At 37.0% G+C, this 19,728-nt stretch overlaps 1 protein-coding gene across 1 annotated transcript in view; it reads right to left on the bottom strand.

The window, feature by feature from the left end:
• Nucleotides 1-16,817, bottom strand: part of ZPLD1 (zona pellucida like domain containing 1) — a 556,217-nt gene extending 539,400 nt beyond the window's left edge. The window contains exons 1-2 of the mRNA XM_044071987.1: nt 16,709-16,817; nt 2,104-2,324 (exon numbers count right to left, since the gene is read on the bottom strand). Coding sequence (XP_043927922.1) covers nt 2,104-2,324; nt 16,709-16,814 — 327 coding nt within the window. The 5' untranslated portion in view covers nt 16,815-16,817. The remainder of the gene's footprint in view (nt 1-2,103; nt 2,325-16,708) is intronic.
• Between the last annotated feature and the right edge of the window lie 2,911 nt (nt 16,818-19,728).

The following is a 19,728-nucleotide window of genomic DNA, read 5'->3' on the forward strand; positions in this document are numbered from 1 at the left end:
ATAGCCAGATATTAGGCAAATGCTCTAACCATTGGGCTAGGCTTAGCAAAAGGCAGCGGCACGCATACACGCTGCGTTTCGCTTCCACTTGGTATAAAAATCAACACTACAATGAAATACGGACACAGGGTTTTAAATGTAATAGTTCTAGGGATGGGGGCTCAACATTCAGCTACAAGCCTGTGTGTTTACTCCTGTGATTTTATTATGGTGTTTGTGGAACTTTCTTATATGCTTTGCATACATTTCAGTATCCATGGACACGGACAGGATTGATTGGTATTAGAGGCAGGCTGTACTAGTTAGCATTTTAGGTAGCGCGATTGTAGCTGACATGTTCACGCCTCCGTGCAACACTTAAACACAACCCCTGCACTCGCACATGTTTCCTGTGCATGTGGACGGTGCAGCAGCATGCCTTCATTAATATGCATATGGTGCTGCTGCGCCATCTCTATGCCGCACGGTCGGTGCAAGGCTAACACCGTCCTTGTGCCAAGCTTCATGAATCCTGGGGAATATATTTCCAAAATAACACAGGGAAATGTCCAGGAAATCCAGGAAAGGAAATGTATGTAACTTGAAAGTCAAGTAGAAAAGTCAGGTTCAAGTCTTTGTTAGGAGAGATCTTGCTACTTGTATATAATTAAGTCACACAGGGGTAAGGAGTCAGAAAGAGAAATGGCTAAAGGAAGCCATCATTATTATTAAAATTAGATATTTTTCCTTGACTGTGGGAGGTCTGAATGTGAACAAAAAGCTGTTTGTTGTTTCATTAGTCATTTTTCTATTGTGTGGGAGGCGAAAATGTGCTGCAATCTGATGTTAACTCCCTCATTCTTCCTGTGAGAACAGAATGATGAACTGAGATGTACAAGGTCAGCTAGTGTTTGGCTGGGAAATGTTAGTGAGATGTCTATACATTTTTTTTTATAATTCACCCTAATACAGTTCTGCTAACTTAGAATAGACAGGTATGCTAGTTCTTTAGTAAGAGGAAGGTGGGGTATTTATTTAGCTTATATCTGATTATTCTTTAAACATTCTGTTTTGTAAAACTATTATTTTTATGCTTTCTATGCATTGCATTGACCTCTACATATTTAACTTGAAATAGCACTGTTATATTTGTTTAAGTAAATTTTATTTATTCTTCTGAGATCATGTGGTTGGTATGTATTAATTTTGATATGCTTTGCATTACATTTATTATCTAAAAAGGGGCAAAGTTTAACACTGTAGACAGGCAAACCTGTGGTTCATTTATTATTTATTTATTTATTGACATTTGTTGACCAGGAAAGTCCACTGGGCCCAAAGACTCATTTTCAGTGGAGACCCGGTGAGAAAAGCTCCATACAATCACAGAATTTTTTACATAACATCAGCTTAACTTTTAAAGTCAAGAAAGTTTGTACATAATACAAAGTAGAGTGGTAACAGTACTAGTATTATCATACCAGGAAGAAAACTGTCTGACACTGGAGAAGTCTGCAGGCCTTCCCTGTGAATTGTCTGCATGTGTGTGTGTGTGTGTGTGTGTGTGTGTGTGTGTGTGTGTGTGTGTGTGTGTGTGTGTGTATGTGTATTAATTTTATGAATTACCGTTAGCAGTTAGAATGGGTGTGGGGCTATAGAACAGACTGTGTTTCATGGCGGGAGTGGCAATAATGGTGCAAGGTTGTTAGGCCAGAGACTCTGCTCTGTAAATGTTCGGTCTGTAGTCCTTGTCTGGACATGTTTGTGGGAAGCCCATATCAAGGACAGTGGTTCATATTCCCTGTATGCTCTTGGGGCCAGACTGATTTGGTGAATTGGTTATTGAACCAAATTTAGGTGAACCCCCCCCTTTTTTTTTACTTTTAGTTTAACCTATTTTGTAGAAGTTATGTGACTCAAGAGACCATTTCCGTGGTAGCAAGTTGACCTATATCCACCACTGATTTGATAGTTTATCTTAATATATCATTCAAAAGTTTAGCCCGCACAAAAAAGTTATTTCTGATAGCTAGCAAATATTAAAATATAGGCATGAAGCAACAAACATTTGCACACTTTTATATATCCTTGTTTTATCTGACAGTTTTGTGACTTTTGTCTTACCACTAAATTGTTTCCACAGGATTCCAGAGTACTGAGATTAATGGTGAAAACAACCATTGCTGGAAATGTACTGTTATTTATAAATCCTTTACAGTGCATGTCAGAATATCTGCCATTTAATGCCAAGTCTGTTTCAGAGTAACCAGAGAAAAGCACTGGACAAAAGTTAATCTTCAGAGTGATTGTCTGGACTCCACAATAGACAATGATGTCTCTCTCAGCTGAAAGGAATACAGAAAAATAATGATTAGAAAGCTAAATAATTTGGCATATGTAAACATGAAAGTCTCATTTCATAACAAGACATCTGAAGGCTGGAATGAAATCAGTGTCCCACGTTCTGTTCATCTAGCCCATAAACACTGCATAGTAAAAGCACCAGTTAGCTGGTCAAACAAGTACAAAACAGTATTATTATTATTATTATTATTATTATGTAATATTCTTCATGCGTGATATGTATTTTTTGCCATGTTTATACCAGTTTATTTAAATGTTATATAATAACAGTTCAACTCAAAATAGAGCAGACTAAATATATAGAAATCTTCTAGCTGGGAAAGCGATCTTCAATAACTCCCTATATATTAAGATGAAAAAAATTATGTTACATTTCACAAACTAAATCAATGAAACAATATCTTTTGTTACTATTGGTAACTGTGGCATGCTCTAAAGCAAAGCTTTTATTAATAAGAGCTCATTCACTTTCCAAAATTCTTTGCTGCGTGTGGAGGTTGCAATGAATTAGGAGAACTATATTTAATGTTATTTAAATATTACTCTCTCTTGCCATGGGCAGATGCATAATTAGCAGAATTAGGCACCCTTCCTTAGCTGTTCTCTTCTTGTTATGCAAGTCAACAAACTCCAACTGTATCCTTTCTATTTACTTTCAAAGTTGCAGTAGCTGGAGATAGAGCAGAACAGTTTAAACCAATTCTCACCAAGCAGAGTGACATGGGTAGTGATCCTGTGTCAAAGAGACAATGTGTGTGCATGTGTGTCATCATCTTAACACTTTCTTTAGGTGAGGGAAAAGACGTTTTGCAGACTGGAAGGTTAAGTCTGAATTACAAGCTTATAACAGGATTATGAAACTATGACAGGAAAATGGTAGCTCTTACATGGGGCTGCACCTGAAAACCTACAGCATTCCATGCCAGTGTTAATGCCACTGGATTGGAAACAGCCTATGGAGTTTTGCTTCAGAAGCCCTTTTCTTTCAGCTAGGAAACCTCTAGCTTGGTGATTAAGGTCAAATTATAACACAGGATTCAGGGAACTGTCTAGTGAATGTTCCAACACTTTTTACGCCAGCATATTTGCAACTTACAGTAGTTGTTCATACAGTTAGTATTATAGGTTCATAGGTTTTTCCTAGGCTAATGGCCACTATACCCTATACGCCTAGCTGTGCAACCCAAGTGTGACCCATAAATTTGATTTATATAGATGGTGATTTACTGACTGCCTCTTTCCATCAGAGAGCTTAGTTTTGTTTTTGAATTTTGTTGTTCAGGCAGGAAATAAGTTATTATGACCCGTGATTGTGTTTTAGCTTCAACTGGAACTTAAATGCATTTGCGTGCTAATTTGTAAAAAGGACAAAATAGTGAGTAGGTATGGAACATCTTAGTAAAGAGTTTCCATCTAGTGTATATCTCAATATGGCCCCTTATGCTTCAGCTACATTACTTTCTGCATGTTGTTGCACTGTACACCATAATGGTGTATGTGAGATACAGATGCAAGTTATACTGATTTCTTTATTTAAGTGTATGCAATTATAGGTCAAGGAAGACATTTTAGTGCCTGGTAACTAAAAGCTAAAGATGCTAATTCTTCTTTCCTTGCATTTAATTCCCCATCTGTTGCTTAATAATTGATATCTGCACCAATTGGGGCAATACATAATATTCATTAATGAAGCTGCAACTAAAATAATTCATCTCTGACTCCTGGATTTGTACTTGCTGCTCCCCTGGCTAAAATGTCATCTCCTTCTCTTCCAATACCTATAAACATCCTATCAGTCCTTTTACTTGTTTTTATTTCCCTTACTCTTAATCTCGCTTTTACTTATTATTTCTCTAGCAGTCTGTATCTGAAAACAGATAAAATTACCCATTCAGACTTTCCCGATTAACAAATGTCTACCACTAAGTATATAAATAAATAAATACAGTATTTTTTAATTAGTATTAGTGAAGCAAAATCTCATACATTGCTGCTTTTATTATTTTTCAATATCTTACGCAGAATAATTAGCAAAGTGTAAGTGTCAGCACTGACCTTCAAAAAGTATTCCTGGTACGGAATTTGGACTGGAAAAGATAGTTAGGTCTAAGTTACTTAGTGCATCTGTAAATGTAGACCAAGACTAACAGTTATACTGTTACTAGACATTTTTAGCTCAAAACTAGGGGAAATTCTGGCTAAAGCTTTAGAAAGAGAGTCTTTCCTTGTGTAAAAGGACCTTACATCACACTGAAAAAAATAATCTTAGTTCAAGTAAGTGCAATCCCTAAGTTTCAGACAGATTCTCACCATCAGCACTAATTGGCTAATGCGGGTCTGCCATTTAGCTCAAAGGCAAAAAAATCTGATTGAGAGACAAGTTAAGCTCCACCAAATTAGCAGCTAATTACCATAACTCTGATATGAACACTGCATTGTCTGACCTGACCATGGTATCGTTCTGCCCGCCAACCCAAGCATCAAGATGACACACTTCCCTATACACACATATACACACACACACAAACACAAAAACACATGCACACACACACATGCACACATACACACACACACACACACACACACACACACACACACACACACACACACACACACACACACACACACCTGCGAACAAGTTATTACAAAGTTGCTCACACTTACAAAATCAGACACTCACATAATCTTGCATGCACATACATAAACCTACAGAAATAGCTTCAATGTACTCAGCTCCTCCAGTTGCAACTACACACACACACACACACACACACACACACACACACACACACACACACACACACACAAATCCATGCAGCTGCACAAGGCCTCTACACACACCCACAAGCATAGCCCACGCACACTTGTATACTCTGACCTCATGCTCATGTATGATTATGTGGTGTCTATCTTCACTCAATGTATGAGATGAAAACCCATTTATTGGCATGAATGCATGGACTGCTTCTTTTGACTGTGTACACTTTTCATGTTGACAAAAAAAAAAAACTTGGTAGGTCGATGCACTGAGTCTTTCTAGAGCATTTTCCCCATGTTAGCACCATTTCTGCAGGGGAGCACATGGCTAATTAGCTTCAGTCACTCTACCAAACTGCTGCATTTGCATAAGGCTTCACCAGTGAGAATGCTACCCATGCTATGGCCAGTAACAGCTTAAAGCCAAAGTGGGACAGCAGTCTCTGAATCATTGAGGTTTACTGAGAGTTAAAGTTTCCACACCATGGTAAGACTTTCTGAATTCCAGGGAATGAATGTAATCCTTTACATGATAACATAAACATTTTAAAAAACAGTATAAGGCAATTTGTATTAAGCAAACTAATGGTTAAATATTGATATAGATATATAGATATATTGATAGGTAGATATAGCTATACATGTATATTGCACAGACTTTTATCATTTGACAGTACTGGACTGCATGGCTACTCTGCATGAATGCTGTTTATAACATAGATTGCGGATATGACAGCAGAATTCTCATGTCACAGTTTCTTATGTGCTTAGACAGTTTCATTTTGAAAATGTTGGTTATACAGGATATGCTGGGAGTATTAGAAAGTAACCATAGTCTTGACAGTCTACTGTCTACGTTATTGCAAAGCTGGAAATACCCAAACTGTAAAAGTTGTACAGCCTGAGTATTTCCTACTGCATAAAATAAAATGTATAGTGTACTGTCAGGGCTCTGTTGAGAAATAATCCATAGAAATCCTGTTTATGCAGTTATTACAGTTGTTTACCAGTATGCATTTTGAGCACAACAGTGACCAATTACCAAATGCCAGCAAAGTTATTTTATACCTCTTGGCAAGAAAGTCTTTCTTCAGGATTTCTTACAGTCACATGTAGCAACAGACATTTCAGGCAAACAAACTTTGAGTGCAAATGGTGTGAAAACATGCACTCCAAAGAAATTAGAAAAACAGTATGTATGTCACAGTCCTGAAAATGGGCTAATGCAGTGGCTAGTTCAGAACAGGTTGCTGCATTGGCAGTAGTTCTGCTGCTGCTGTATATGCCTGGTTCCACTTCAGCACTACTCTCCTTTGTAATTTTGTCTGAAATGTCTTTGCAGTCATTGTTAATGCATTTCATATCGACATTAAACATATTACACATGTGCTTGTGTTATGATAACTTTTAGTTAAAATTAAAACAAAAAGTACCATTTTTAGATCACATTGGCTTTACACGTCACCCGTATTTCTGCTATGATAGTAGATAATTAAAATTAAAACAAAAATTACCCTTCTCAGCTCACTAAGTGTAACTCATTCCATCCTCCTCCTTTACGAGCTTCCATTTCACTTGCACCTAGTCTTGAGACCTCAGCCTATACTACCACACTGTAGCCTCAGATGGTAGGAGATGTAGCTAACCCAACATATGCAGCCTCTGTTTCTGAAATAGGCTCACCTTACATTTCTAATAGAGGTCTTCTCTAGCAGTTTTTAAAACCTTATATTTCTCCTGGGATATGTGGGGAGGATCTATTTAATGCAAATACTATCAGTTTCCTATGCATATTGGGTCATATTGCTAAGCTTCCTGTTGGTCACCTTGACTGTAAGCTTAATACAAACACATGAAGCTAGGAGCACCAAAACAGATTGCAAACAGGTATCATATCAATGCCATTTGATAAGGCCCCATTATGCAAATAATATATAGATAGTACCCAGTGTACAAGCATACCCAGATAAAATCCACTCATTTCTCTATTCACATGCCAGCAGACCCATAGATTAATGCTAGAGTGTGTTTCTTACCACTGCTTGACAAGTATGAACAGTTAACACAAACATGTTCAGCTGGACAGTTTGCTGTGCACATCATGCCCTACTCATGTTCACAGCTATATAAGCGATGACATACATGATGGCACAATGCATAAAGGATAATTACTAGTGTCCTGGTTAGTCCGGTTCTGATCACAGACATGGTCTAATGACTTTTGTCGTCCACCATCATAATTGAACACATGACCACAGCAGGATCTTGAACAGACTTCTCAACTGTCCCTGTTTTGGGGGATTGCTCCAATTTTTAGGCCTGATTTACCCATGCACATCATGTTCCTATGTTTGGAGATATGCTTCCATTTTCAGGCCTAATGTACTCCTGCATATAATGTTCCTATTTTTGGAGGTATGTCCCTATTATCAGTCGTGATTTAATACTTCACACAATTTTCTGAATCCCCTCTCATTGAACATTACTTCTGAAGCTGTCTAGTTCACAGAAAACCACACTACATAACCTACATACTAGTGACACCAATAATTTAAAGAAAATGGACACACATCTTACATATCCCCATTTCTGAAGTAAAAATAAATGTCATTGTGTGGTACAATTTTGCAATACAGTTCATAGGTTCTGAGGTAAGTACTAGACAAGGTGTCATTGTGGGCCATTTTAAGCCCATCCAGTTTTCCTTTTAGTGCTCAAATTAACCTAGCCCATATGGTTTGAGATTGTCCTTACCTGTCCCATAGTTGATAATTATATATTATTCCTAATGATGATAACTGGGATCATGCCATAGATAATATGAGGGGATACAGGTATTGGATAAAGGATTTAGGAACTGCTTCTCTCTATTAATAGTACAGACCACAAGAAAAACCTAGCCAAGCTAGAGTTTTCACTGTGTCATACCTTAAACCTCCTGTAATAGTGGCTCATGGGATATATGCAAATGACCCCTTAAGGACATCAAGTGTCTCAGCTATATGGGTTCTGAATGTCCATTACTTTTTCCTTTTTTTTTTTTTTTTTAAGTCTTTATGGACAGATTCAGGCCAAGGGGACAGTTCATTAGAGTCACTGATTAGTTCATTAAATTCTGTAGATTTTACACTGTCTCTTTGATTATGTGCTTCTTTTCGTCCATCATTTTGTCAATCTCTGTTTTTAAACATGTGTGTATGAGTAGTAGCCCACATTCTTACTGGAATAAGGAAAAGTTATGTGTTGTTTGGTATTCAAACTGTATGCTGATTAGGTGCCCTGATTTTTTTGTCTTGATGTACCTACTTCAATGTCTGCTGGCTGAACAGTACGGTCATGAACATCATGGGCTCCAACATGTAGTAAATTAGAGACAAGACTGTTTGTAAGACCATGTCCTGATCCACAAACATATACTGTTTCATAGTGCTTTCCTGCACAGTGGAAGCTGTGGAGCTGACATAAAGAAAGGATAGATCATAATAAATCATATCTGGACTGCTGATGCTAGCACACTAGGAAAGAGTGCAATGTTGGCATAAATGGCCTGACATATCCTGCACACCCCCATAGAGTCTGGAACACTTGTAATAGGCAGAGCAGTGCTGACACCATCCTTTAGCTGACTGATAAACACTGTGGTCTTTAGCCATATTCCAAACCCATAATATCTGTACACTTACAGCAATGTATGTATTTCAGCATCTGAAGTCAGAGCAAGGATTTTCTTAACGTAAGAAGAGCACTTCATGTGAAGATACAGAAAGTACATATGTGTATAACCTCCTCTTAGTGTTGTGTTTATACCATTGCTCACATGGTTTGATGGTAAACTGAAGCAACTGATGTGTCTTTATAATATGATGATGGTGGTGATCTTGTAATCATATTACTGTATGACCTACATGACCATTCTCATGAGCAAAAGGCTACATGTTGAAAGTAGATTTCTTATACAAACCTCACTTCTGTAATAAAATGCTATAAAGCTTTAGATGCTGTATTAATGTATATGACCCAACAAAAATGTTCCTCAAATAAAAGCCATGCTTGTTAAGTGCACTGCCACGTACCTACAGACATAGTATTACTGCATACAATTCCCCAGTATTATAGTGCACTCTGTATACCAGCTAAATTTGCAATGCATGAGGCCACAGGCAACAGGCCACTATATTAATGTTTGTACAGTATCTAAAGTACACAGAGTATGCTCATGGTATCCAAGTTGTGTGACCTGTTCACATGTATGTGTATCACATCATGAATGCCTTGTATCTACATAACACATATGACAACATCTCCCTTCCATACAGTTTAGATGTGCCACATTGTTTATTTTCTCAACTAGAATAGGCATAAAGTAAGGTACATGACAAAGGTGGCATTTTATTTAAAGATGGGCCTAACAATTTGAAATAAAGTGGGACTATAATTTCTCTGGACCATGAAGAGATAGCATTAAGGTTAATTCTGCAAGATAGAATTATTTTTTATAACATGACAGACATAATATGCAGTGGTCATAGGAAAGTTTTTTATTGATACCAAGTCTGTACTAAAAGGGTTAATTTAAGTGGAATATTATCTATATAACATGTGATGGTGAGAGTGGATTTACCAAAGGGAGCTATAGTAAACTTCTTAACATTGAGAGTAACCCCATGGTTAACTCAGCAATCATCTTATTGTTCCAGCCCTTATTGAAGAATTTAAGTATCATTTACAGTTTGTAGTCATCAGCAAGCTTAGTTAGCCATAGTCCATTCATACCAACTTTTACATCAGAGAAGCATATTTCCAGAGCAGTTGCCTGTGGTACACTGCTATGATGTTTTACTCTCTAGCACAAATACTCCAAACCATAACAGCATGGGTTCAATCAAACTACAACTTAATCATCCAGCTAACTACATACTGATTAGTGTTAAGTAGGAAGACTTTGTTGAGAATACCAGTATGGAGGATGGTGCTGAAGATCTTGACAAGACCCAGATAGAGAGCGAGTGCTGTACCATGGTCTCAGTAACTCTTTAACCAGGATAAGCAGACATTATCTCTCTTTATTAAGTTTAATTGGTGGGTATCTGGTGATGTAAGGCCATCTGTATCATTGGTCATTAGTTCATCCATCATATGTTCCAGGACTTGTACAAAAATTGGATGACACTGACCAGATATGTATCTTACAGCAGTTTACTGGTTCCTTCTGGCCACAGTCTGCAAAGTATCTATAATATCAGTAGTGTGAATTAGTGTCTGCTTCATATTATGCCTACATTCAACATAAGGTAGATTTAAAATGTATCATTATTAACACTAGTGCTGCAACCTTTGTTTACTATTCAGCCAGAGAGGACCAAGATATGTAACCCAGAATGTCCTGACAACAGCTGATTTATCAGTTATATGTACTTAATGTTTTACAGATTTCCATGGAGGAGTATCCTCTGTCAGTATGCATGTCTATTAAAGGTGCTGTGTCAGTTGGGAGGGCTACACAGCAGACTGTTTTGAGCTTCTAAGATGATGCTGCACCTGGTTGTAAGAGCCACAGCTCTGACTGTGTTTCTGCTATGTGCTGATAATGCCACTACTGCCAGTATCACAGCCAACTCTAAGGTAGCAGTTAGAAAAGGCCAGAGTAGCAGTGGTATTTAGAAAATATCTGCTGAGAGTGTCTTTTAGGCAGATGGGCATCAGTGCACAACAACCTGAGTCATGATTCTTAACAGTAACTGCTGAAGAGGTGGCTAGGGAAATCAGTTGTAGAGAAAAGGTGTAAAACTGTGTTGTTCCTCACAGACCACCTCACTAGATGCATAAAGTATGACACGTGCTAAAATAAGCAATCATTTAGATAATGAGGCATTTTCGTGTATATGACCATTTTAACAGGAAAAGTATATTAACCTTACACACTTTATTTTCTGTTGTTAACCCTTATATGCATTTAGGCTTTTAGGATGATTTGTCAGGCTGTTAGAAATGTTTAACTTATGTTTGTAGTCCCTTGTATGTTGTTATGTCACATTATAAGAAGTATTATAATTCTAATTTAGCAAAACCAGAACACCAAAATATTACTTAAAAAATAATTTTCCATTTCTTAACAAGGTAGTTGAGATGGTTATCTGACCCTTTTCAGTAACAACCCAATTACTTGATTGATACAATAATATGCAATAATATACTCAGAATAAACAATGACATAATAGGTGAAATCAACAATAATCAACAAAGTACACAGATTAAACAGTAATATAATAGGTACTTTTAACAAAGTATATATTAATAATGTCAAAAATGATGCATGCAAGATGCAAATAAGTGAATAAGGATAACCAAATACCAGTGTCCAGGACATAGTAATGTGCCTTATACAAAGCAAAGTGTATTTAACAATATGTATCCAAACAAAGACGACAGGAGTTTCATTTCACACGTGTATTTTCTCAGAGCTGTGATAACTGGCATTAACAGTTAATGACTAATATGAGGTAGAACTGTGTTACTGAGTTCCTTAGAGGCACTGTATTGATTTCTAGTGGGTTCTTAAAGTATCTACATTCAGTTTCATTGATCCAATGTTCATATCGTATAGTTTTGAAATCTTGAAGGGTCTAGCTATTTCTAATTCATTTGTGATGCAGTAGCAAAAAGCATCACAATGGTTTTCTTATAAATGAAAAGTTTATTAATTGAAAGCCAAGTATGGAGATTAGTGAATTTACTGTGAAGATTTGTCTGGAGGGGCTGAAGAGTAGCGTAGCTTCATTCCAACATTAGGGTATCATTAGCATACAGGAGTAGTTTTAGATTTGGTAAGGTCATTAATATATAGAGAGAAATGTTAAGGTCCAAATACTTATCCCTGTAATACTCCAGTGGTAAGTGTTACAGTTCCAAAGAAAGACTTATCACAGTAGGCTCAAAAGGTCCTGTCTTGTAGCTTTTAAACCAGACTATGGTATTTCCACCAAAAATAGAATCTGTAATGTTTTTGAAGGTGTAACGTGGTTGATGGTCTCAAAGGCACAAGTCATACCAATGAAGGTACCAGCAGAGATGAGCCGGTTCTTCACATTGTTATCCAGTGAAGATGCCAGCTGAATTCATACTGTTATACATGGTGTTTGTTGCGGACAGTAAGGCAGTTGTGCTGCTAAAGGAATTTATAAATCCATGTTGTTGGTCACATAGAAGTCCTTCAATGTTTAAATGTGTTAGGAGTTGTTTGTACAGGAGCTTTTCAAGGATTTTAGTAAGTAGATTTAGGCTGGAGATGGGCCTGAAGTCTTTAAGTTCAGTGGATGAAGGAATGTTTGAAGGCAGGAGGGTCTAACCCTAAGGTGAATGAGAAACAATATATCTGTGTCACTGGTCTAGTGATCTTTGCAGCTGCTGGTTTGAGGAAAATAGGGTATAGTTTGCTAAATTTGGCATTGGACATGTTAGTATTAGTGGTGAGTCTTTGGATTGCTTAGCTTCTGATAGCTTTGAAATAGAAAGAGGTTGAGTACAATGCAAGGGGATACAATTCATGAAGGTTGTTTCTTTCATTAACACAGTGATTAAATGGGGAAGGTGGAAAATGTTTTGTTATATTGTTCATTGATATTAGCCGACAGTGTTTAAAGTTAATGATAAGATTGTGGTATGACTGAGAGATGTTGTTATGTTTGGTAGAAGTGTTTATGATTTGGCCGGTAAGTTGTTTTACTTCTGGTCTTTCCATAAATCAGATTGGCATGAAGGAATACAGGTGTATTAAACATTAAAACATTATATCAGTCTTTCACTTGGCAGAGATTTGCTTAAAATGTACTTCTGCTGTTAAACAGTTTAATAGATATTAGATCAGTACCAATAATTACATCAAAAGCTGATATTCTTCATACTCACCAAGTTTGCATAGGATGCAAGCTAAAAGCATAGCCTTCACTGATTAAGCATAAAAAAGGCATTGAAATATAAGAAGCTTAATAGCAACACATATCAAAACTTGTTTGTGTCTTTTGGCTTTTCCCGGTTAGGGGTCGCCACAGCGGAACTCCGGTCCACTAATGATTGGCAGTTGATTTTTACGTACCGGCTTGCCAGGCCTGACACACAACCTTCAACGAAGGTACGTCCATTCACGCATGTCTCCATGCAGAAGACGCTCTAGCTGAGAATCGAACAGGATAGCGTCTTACTGTGAGGTGACAATGCTACCGCAGCACCACCACTGCGGCAGCAACACATATCAAAACTGAAAGTTACAAATCCACTGATCAGAAATACACACTAATTAAAAAATGTTTCAGACTTTTACATGTCACCATACAACCACATGTCAGATTCAGACATCATTCTATTAACAAGTATGATATGCATTTAAAACATTTATTTATTTATTTATTCAGTGATACCTACAGCATCCTATTCAAGGTTGTGAAGGAGCCAGTACCTCTCCCAACAAACAGGGGACACAAAACTGAAAACCACTGCCAGACAGGATGAAAGCCAGTTACAAGATACTAATGCATATTTGTTGACACACTGCATAAATAGCTCTGGGCAATTTTAAAGGACTGACAGTATTTGTTTGAGATGCAGAAGGAGGAAACCTGAGAGCATGATAAAAAGGACTCAGCACAGGAGGCATCCTATCTTGGAAAAGAAACAGAGAACTAGGAGTTAATGCGGAACAGAGGTAACTTCTGTACCATTGAGCCACCAACATTTAAAATGTATGTTCTGAAATGCCAAAGTACACCAAAGTATTTAGCATTATACAATGGAAACTTGGCAAAGCCAAAAAACGTGCATGCTGATTCACTAATCCAACCAGCGTGCGCGTTGTAACTCGAACATAACCAAAAAAAGAAGTCCGGACGCTAACGTATCATGTTGAGGGGACTTCTAAGGAAGACAACCCAGCAAAAAATACCTTACTTGCAGACACAATACAAAATCAAATCCAACTGCAAAGTGTATTTCACCATTAAATAACAAAAACTAACATAATAAAAGAAAACAAGTTTATAAAACACCTCACACACATACGAGGTGGCCTAATGGTTAAGGTGTTTGCCTTGCAAACACAAAGGTGCAGGGTTGGAGTCTCACAAGGGATAATTGGCTAGGCTTAAAATGGCTCGCAAGGGCAGTTAACCTAGTACTAATCTATGAACAATCTATGAACAAGAAGCACACAGCAACTGCTCTGCTTGAAACACTGTACCGGCAACCACAACAGACATTCACATTACCATCATACAGCAAACACAGCAACTACTCGGCTTCATAACTTTTATTGCTATGAAAAACTAACTTAAAAGCATTACTGGAAAACATATCACCATGGACTGTCAACCTGTATATGTCCCTAACCCTGGCTTCTCATAAAAACTAACACTTTCAAAAATACAGTTTAAATACTCACTGTAGCTTCATACACAGTCAGTAAGGAAAAGAATGTAAATAACTGCATGGAATGAAAAAACAATTACAGTGCATTCTCCCTGTCAGTTCTAAAAACATACCAAAAGCTTTAAAACATTTACTTATATAATTATTTGCTAAGACCTCTTGAAAAAATTAATAACTTGTATTTAAATTAAAAGGCAAAATAGACAGTAAACATGGTGTTGACTATTTATCTCACAAAAACTGGAAGAATACAAACTAAAGCAAACAAAAACCTAAATAACAACAACACAAACATAACACAACACAAAACTAACACCTTTGTATAATTGCAATAGCCCACGGCTGGGTGTGAGTAATGCTGGATTTACCCACAGTTGGCGTGGTTTGGTCAAGAGGAAGCCCTCGTGACCAAACCACGCCAACCGTGGATAAATCCAGCATTACTCACACCCAGCCATGGGTTATTGAAATTATAATCCATTAAATTAGAAGTATAGCATCATTAATGAATTTTGTGTTCATCCACCAAGCTTTTGTAACATCAGAACTCTTTTAAGGAATGTGACTTACAAAAACATTACATGTAGAAACACAGACATACACAGGCAGACAGACAGATGCACACACACACACACACACACACACACACACACACACACACACACACACACACACACACACACACACACACACACACACACACACACACACACACATTCAGCTGTGGAATGCTCTGGGTTTATGATCATAGCCATTTGATATGTGTTCTCAAAATTATGTCTGGAAAGTCATCTCTTGAACTTTGCTGTCAAGACTACTTTTTTGGCATAATTTCTCAAACACAAAGTGATTTTGATTAGAGACCATTCATAATTCTTTATGCATTGCACAGAGTGCTTTGATTATGCTCCAAAGTCAGGAAAAACAACTCTTTTAACCTTTCTGTTGTAAGAAAGTTGTGCTAAACAATGTTTTGTTAAACACTTTTTAGCCATGTTAAGCTCTTCTAAGCTCTAGTCTCTCATGCTAGCATGCAGCCAGTACTGTCTTCTTAACACAGACATCAACATTCAGATCTCACCCTTCACCTCACTGCACTTTCATGCTGAATTTCTTGATCTTCATGTCTCAAACACATAAGTTATTTATGCTGGGAGACCTAATCATAATCCTCTATGTAATGCAATTTTGAAGTAATTTGTTGATTATGCAGGTGGTTGGATGAAAACTAAGGGACTCTGTACATTCATGTATACCCTTATGGCTCTTGCAAAGCTGGAATCAGGGATTTATGCAACATGTAATGGAATGAATCCCGTCAGTAAGTGATACTGCGGAATGCAACAATGCTTTTAATACAATAATGTACATCAAGGGTTTGTTATAAATATTTTTTCTTCAGTCATCTATATCAGTATGTTACATGGGTTACAAACTTAAGCAACATCATGAAGACAGTGGTAGTTAACATACTTTGAAATAGTATCTGGTCGGCTGCTTTTATGGTCAGATTAAGGATATAATGTCATTTCAGCATGTCATGACACTTGGCAAACATTGCAGTTTGCTTTACTTGTGGTTATTTATTCTGCCTTATAGCTTTGGGTACTGAAGCACATTCTTTTTTTCATATTATTTTCCCGCACTGCTTGCCAACCATCAACCCTCTTGTGATTAACTCTTTTGCTACTACTCTGATTAAAAGCTAAGCAATCATTTATGCAGCCTTCAGTGTTTTTACTGCTGCAGCCCTATGCCCCTCCCCTGTGGCAGACCTCCACTCACATTTAAGAGAGCCTGTATATACAACTTCATCTGTGGGTGTTCCCATTCCAGCACGTACCCTATGAAAGCTACTGTGCAATATTAGATTGATTGAGCTAAGCACAAATCTCCCCAGCTCATATAAGCCATCCTATGCACCTCTGCCTATTCAATAAGTGTTGACAGTTCAGTGGCCCAGTCCTCCTGCCTATCGTCAGATGGGCAAACTGTCATCAACTGCTCAGTCCCATCCTCTCCACCTGACTCTTTCAGTGCCTAAGCTGCTAATGTAGATTTGGGAATCTATGCAGCAGACAAGAGTTTCATCCCTATGAACTGTGGAGCTAGAAGAAGTACATTTTTGCATGCTGTATTCCAACTATTTAAGACAAAAACTGGCTAGCCTATGTGGCTTAAATTATCTTACCTGGAAATCTGCTGTGGAGATTAGCATCACAGTTGTACCCATTGAATTGTGCAGACACAGAAATGATATTTGTTGTTAACAGTAGCAACAGCCATGCTTGTTCCATTGCAAAACCTAATGAGGAAAAATACATCAATAATATACACATCTGTAATGGTAAAATAGGAAATATGACTTCTAATAAAAGTTTTACTAGCTTACCATTTTCTAGCTTTTATGGGAATTTAAAATTAATTTAAATAAATGCAAAACTGCTTTAGGTCATCATACCTTCTCAAGTCTGATTTATTGTGACATATATCTACCATGTACAAAGTCTATTGATTATCATATTTAATTACTGGCTTTTTTTCCAGACAAGTCATTAGACTCTTTATACTTGGAATACCGCACTTCTTCTGGCATTCCTTCTGATTCAGCAAAATCACTGAATACAAATCCTGTTGCTCTTAATGGATAATAAGCTAAATCCTATAAACAATGATGTGCTTAGAATAAATCATATTGGAACATGCGAGTGATACTAGGCAAGCGATCACAGGGACTATAGGATGTCTAGCCATATACACCTTTAAAAAAACACACTTAAAAGTTGCAAAGCAAGCTCCCTGTACCTATCCCCATGTAAGGAACTTAAACACTCACACATGCATGACTTAAATATAATAATTCTATTATTGTGTGAAAGTGTAGGGAGAAGAAGCGCTATGAAATGATGAACACAATTGTCACAGCAACTGTAGTCACAGAATTGAAGTTGTACAATAGCAGTCATTGTCAGATGACAATAGTATTGGGGAAAGTAGACCAGGGAGATACCTCTCAACTAGAAAGATGCAAACTGTTGTTAGGGAAATGCAGATATGCAGAAACACACACACACACACACACACACACACACACACACACACACACACACACACACACACACACACACACACACACACACACACACACACACACACACAGACACACACATTGTGTACTGACTGCTATAATCATATACACAAAGAAAAGATACAGATCATGGAGTTTTGTGTGGTATAATAGTGATGTTTTATAACTTAAGACAAAAAGGTTTGTTCTTGAATACCGTATGTGCATATACACAGTGGGAGTTATTGACACCAGGAGTGCTTCACCTTGCAAGTAGATGTCACTGTTTGCATCAGGGTGAAAATGGCATGCATCACAACAAAGTAGCAATAATATGGAAACTTCAAAATATGACCCATTCCCTGTGATATCAGATCATAATATAATTAAACTAATGCTATGAACTGAGATTCTAGTATAATTAACTAATACTGCAAACTGCTTTCAGAGCAGTGAAAGCTGCTTTTATTGTACACCATATACACAAGAATGACTGTCTTTATACTGTAAATTTACATATAGTTTTGTATAAATTCATATCCAGTATTTTTACCTAGAACTGTATGTTTACTACTAAATGCCATTATGTGAGCTTAAACAAATTAGGTTTATTGGAAAGTACTAAGACCATTGCAAACCTAGCCAATAACCATATTCAGTTTCAAGGCAGGCAACCTGTGATAGACAGGGAGAATATGCGGCTGACATAACAATTATATAATTTTACCTTGAAGGTGCCAGGGCTGCTACAGGGGTTAACATGTACTGAAAGTTTGTTCCAGATGCAGAAGACACATCAGTATATGACTCTTATCATAACAACATATCCTATTTATCTGTTGGTGAAGATTAGCTTTATTAAATGGGTATTTGAGGAACGATTTGTTAGGCAAAGCAAAAGGAGGTCATGGAGAATTATGTTTTTATTGCTTGAAAGACTAGACAAAAATCCCTCTGGTGGAATCTATAACAGATTGAGAACAACCATAGGGATTGTTTTTACATTTGGTTCAAATAGGAAATACCTTATCACTAAAACTATTTAAATGGAAGTAGACGTCAGAGGCATAGGAGGTGGTTTTAGCAATTGGTTCTCTCTGTGGAGGATTATAGAGGAATTTATTGTGGTTATTGCATAAGTGAAGAATAGTTGCTTTTGAGAAGTCCTTCAACACATATTTGCAAGGACAATCCTTTCAGTTTTAAAGGAAAACTTCAGTAATGTATGGTTTGAATTAACAAAGGAAATTATATCTATTAAGATGTATAAGACATGATCACATCTGTGAGGACAATACCAGCATATCAGAGCCCCAAGTAGGATGGTTAACTACAAGAGAGTTAACATTTATAAAGACAATGAAACCTTGGGCATGCAGACAATTTCATGAAAAATGTACAACCTAGACATATATTATTAAAAATGTTTTGTTAACCAGACATAAGCTTTTGCATGACAAGAAAGTTATCTATAAGTGGGTGTTTATTGAGATATTAGCAGAAATATGAAAACATATGTTTAATTGTATAATTAGCAATGCAAATAATATTGGATATCTCTCAAGATGTGCAACTTACAGTGCAAATATTAAAGATAGTTTTATTCAACAACATCAAAGGTCTCACCTAATGTTATTCAACAGTTTGTAAGTCACAGGGTTTTTGAAGCATTAAGTATTTATGGAAATATTGCTTATTTTCATAATTACTAACAACTAGCAATATTTCCAGTATAGTGTGATATAAACCACCATATTTGATGAAATGCACTGTCTCCCACACTGCTGTTTCACAGCATATACCGCAATAAAATGTAGGTCTCTCCGTTCTGAGAATACAAATAATAAGAGGCAAACAAAGATTTAAGTTCTCCACTGCAGGACATCCTAGACTAACAATCTTACTGTCATTTCTTTAATAACTCCTTCCCCTTTCTAATACTATCTATCATTAACTGGTAAGTCATTTAGTTAAGGAAGCTAGACCCTAAAAAGTTCTGGATGCCGTTAGGTGATATAGGAAGTATACAAAAAGACATTTTAGGCTTGAGTGAGTTAAAGGAATATTTTTAGTTTTCCTACAATTTCATTGAGAGAGGACAGGGCAGACATCACTAACACTTTCAGGAGAGACAGAGATTGTTG

The sequence above is a fragment of the Protopterus annectens genome, chromosome 5.part0 (genome assembly GCF_019279795.1).
Source record: "Protopterus annectens isolate FY-2018-M chromosome 5.part0, PAN1.0, whole genome shotgun sequence".
In the NCBI taxonomy this organism is placed as follows: Eukaryota; Metazoa; Chordata; order Ceratodontiformes; family Protopteridae; genus Protopterus; species Protopterus annectens.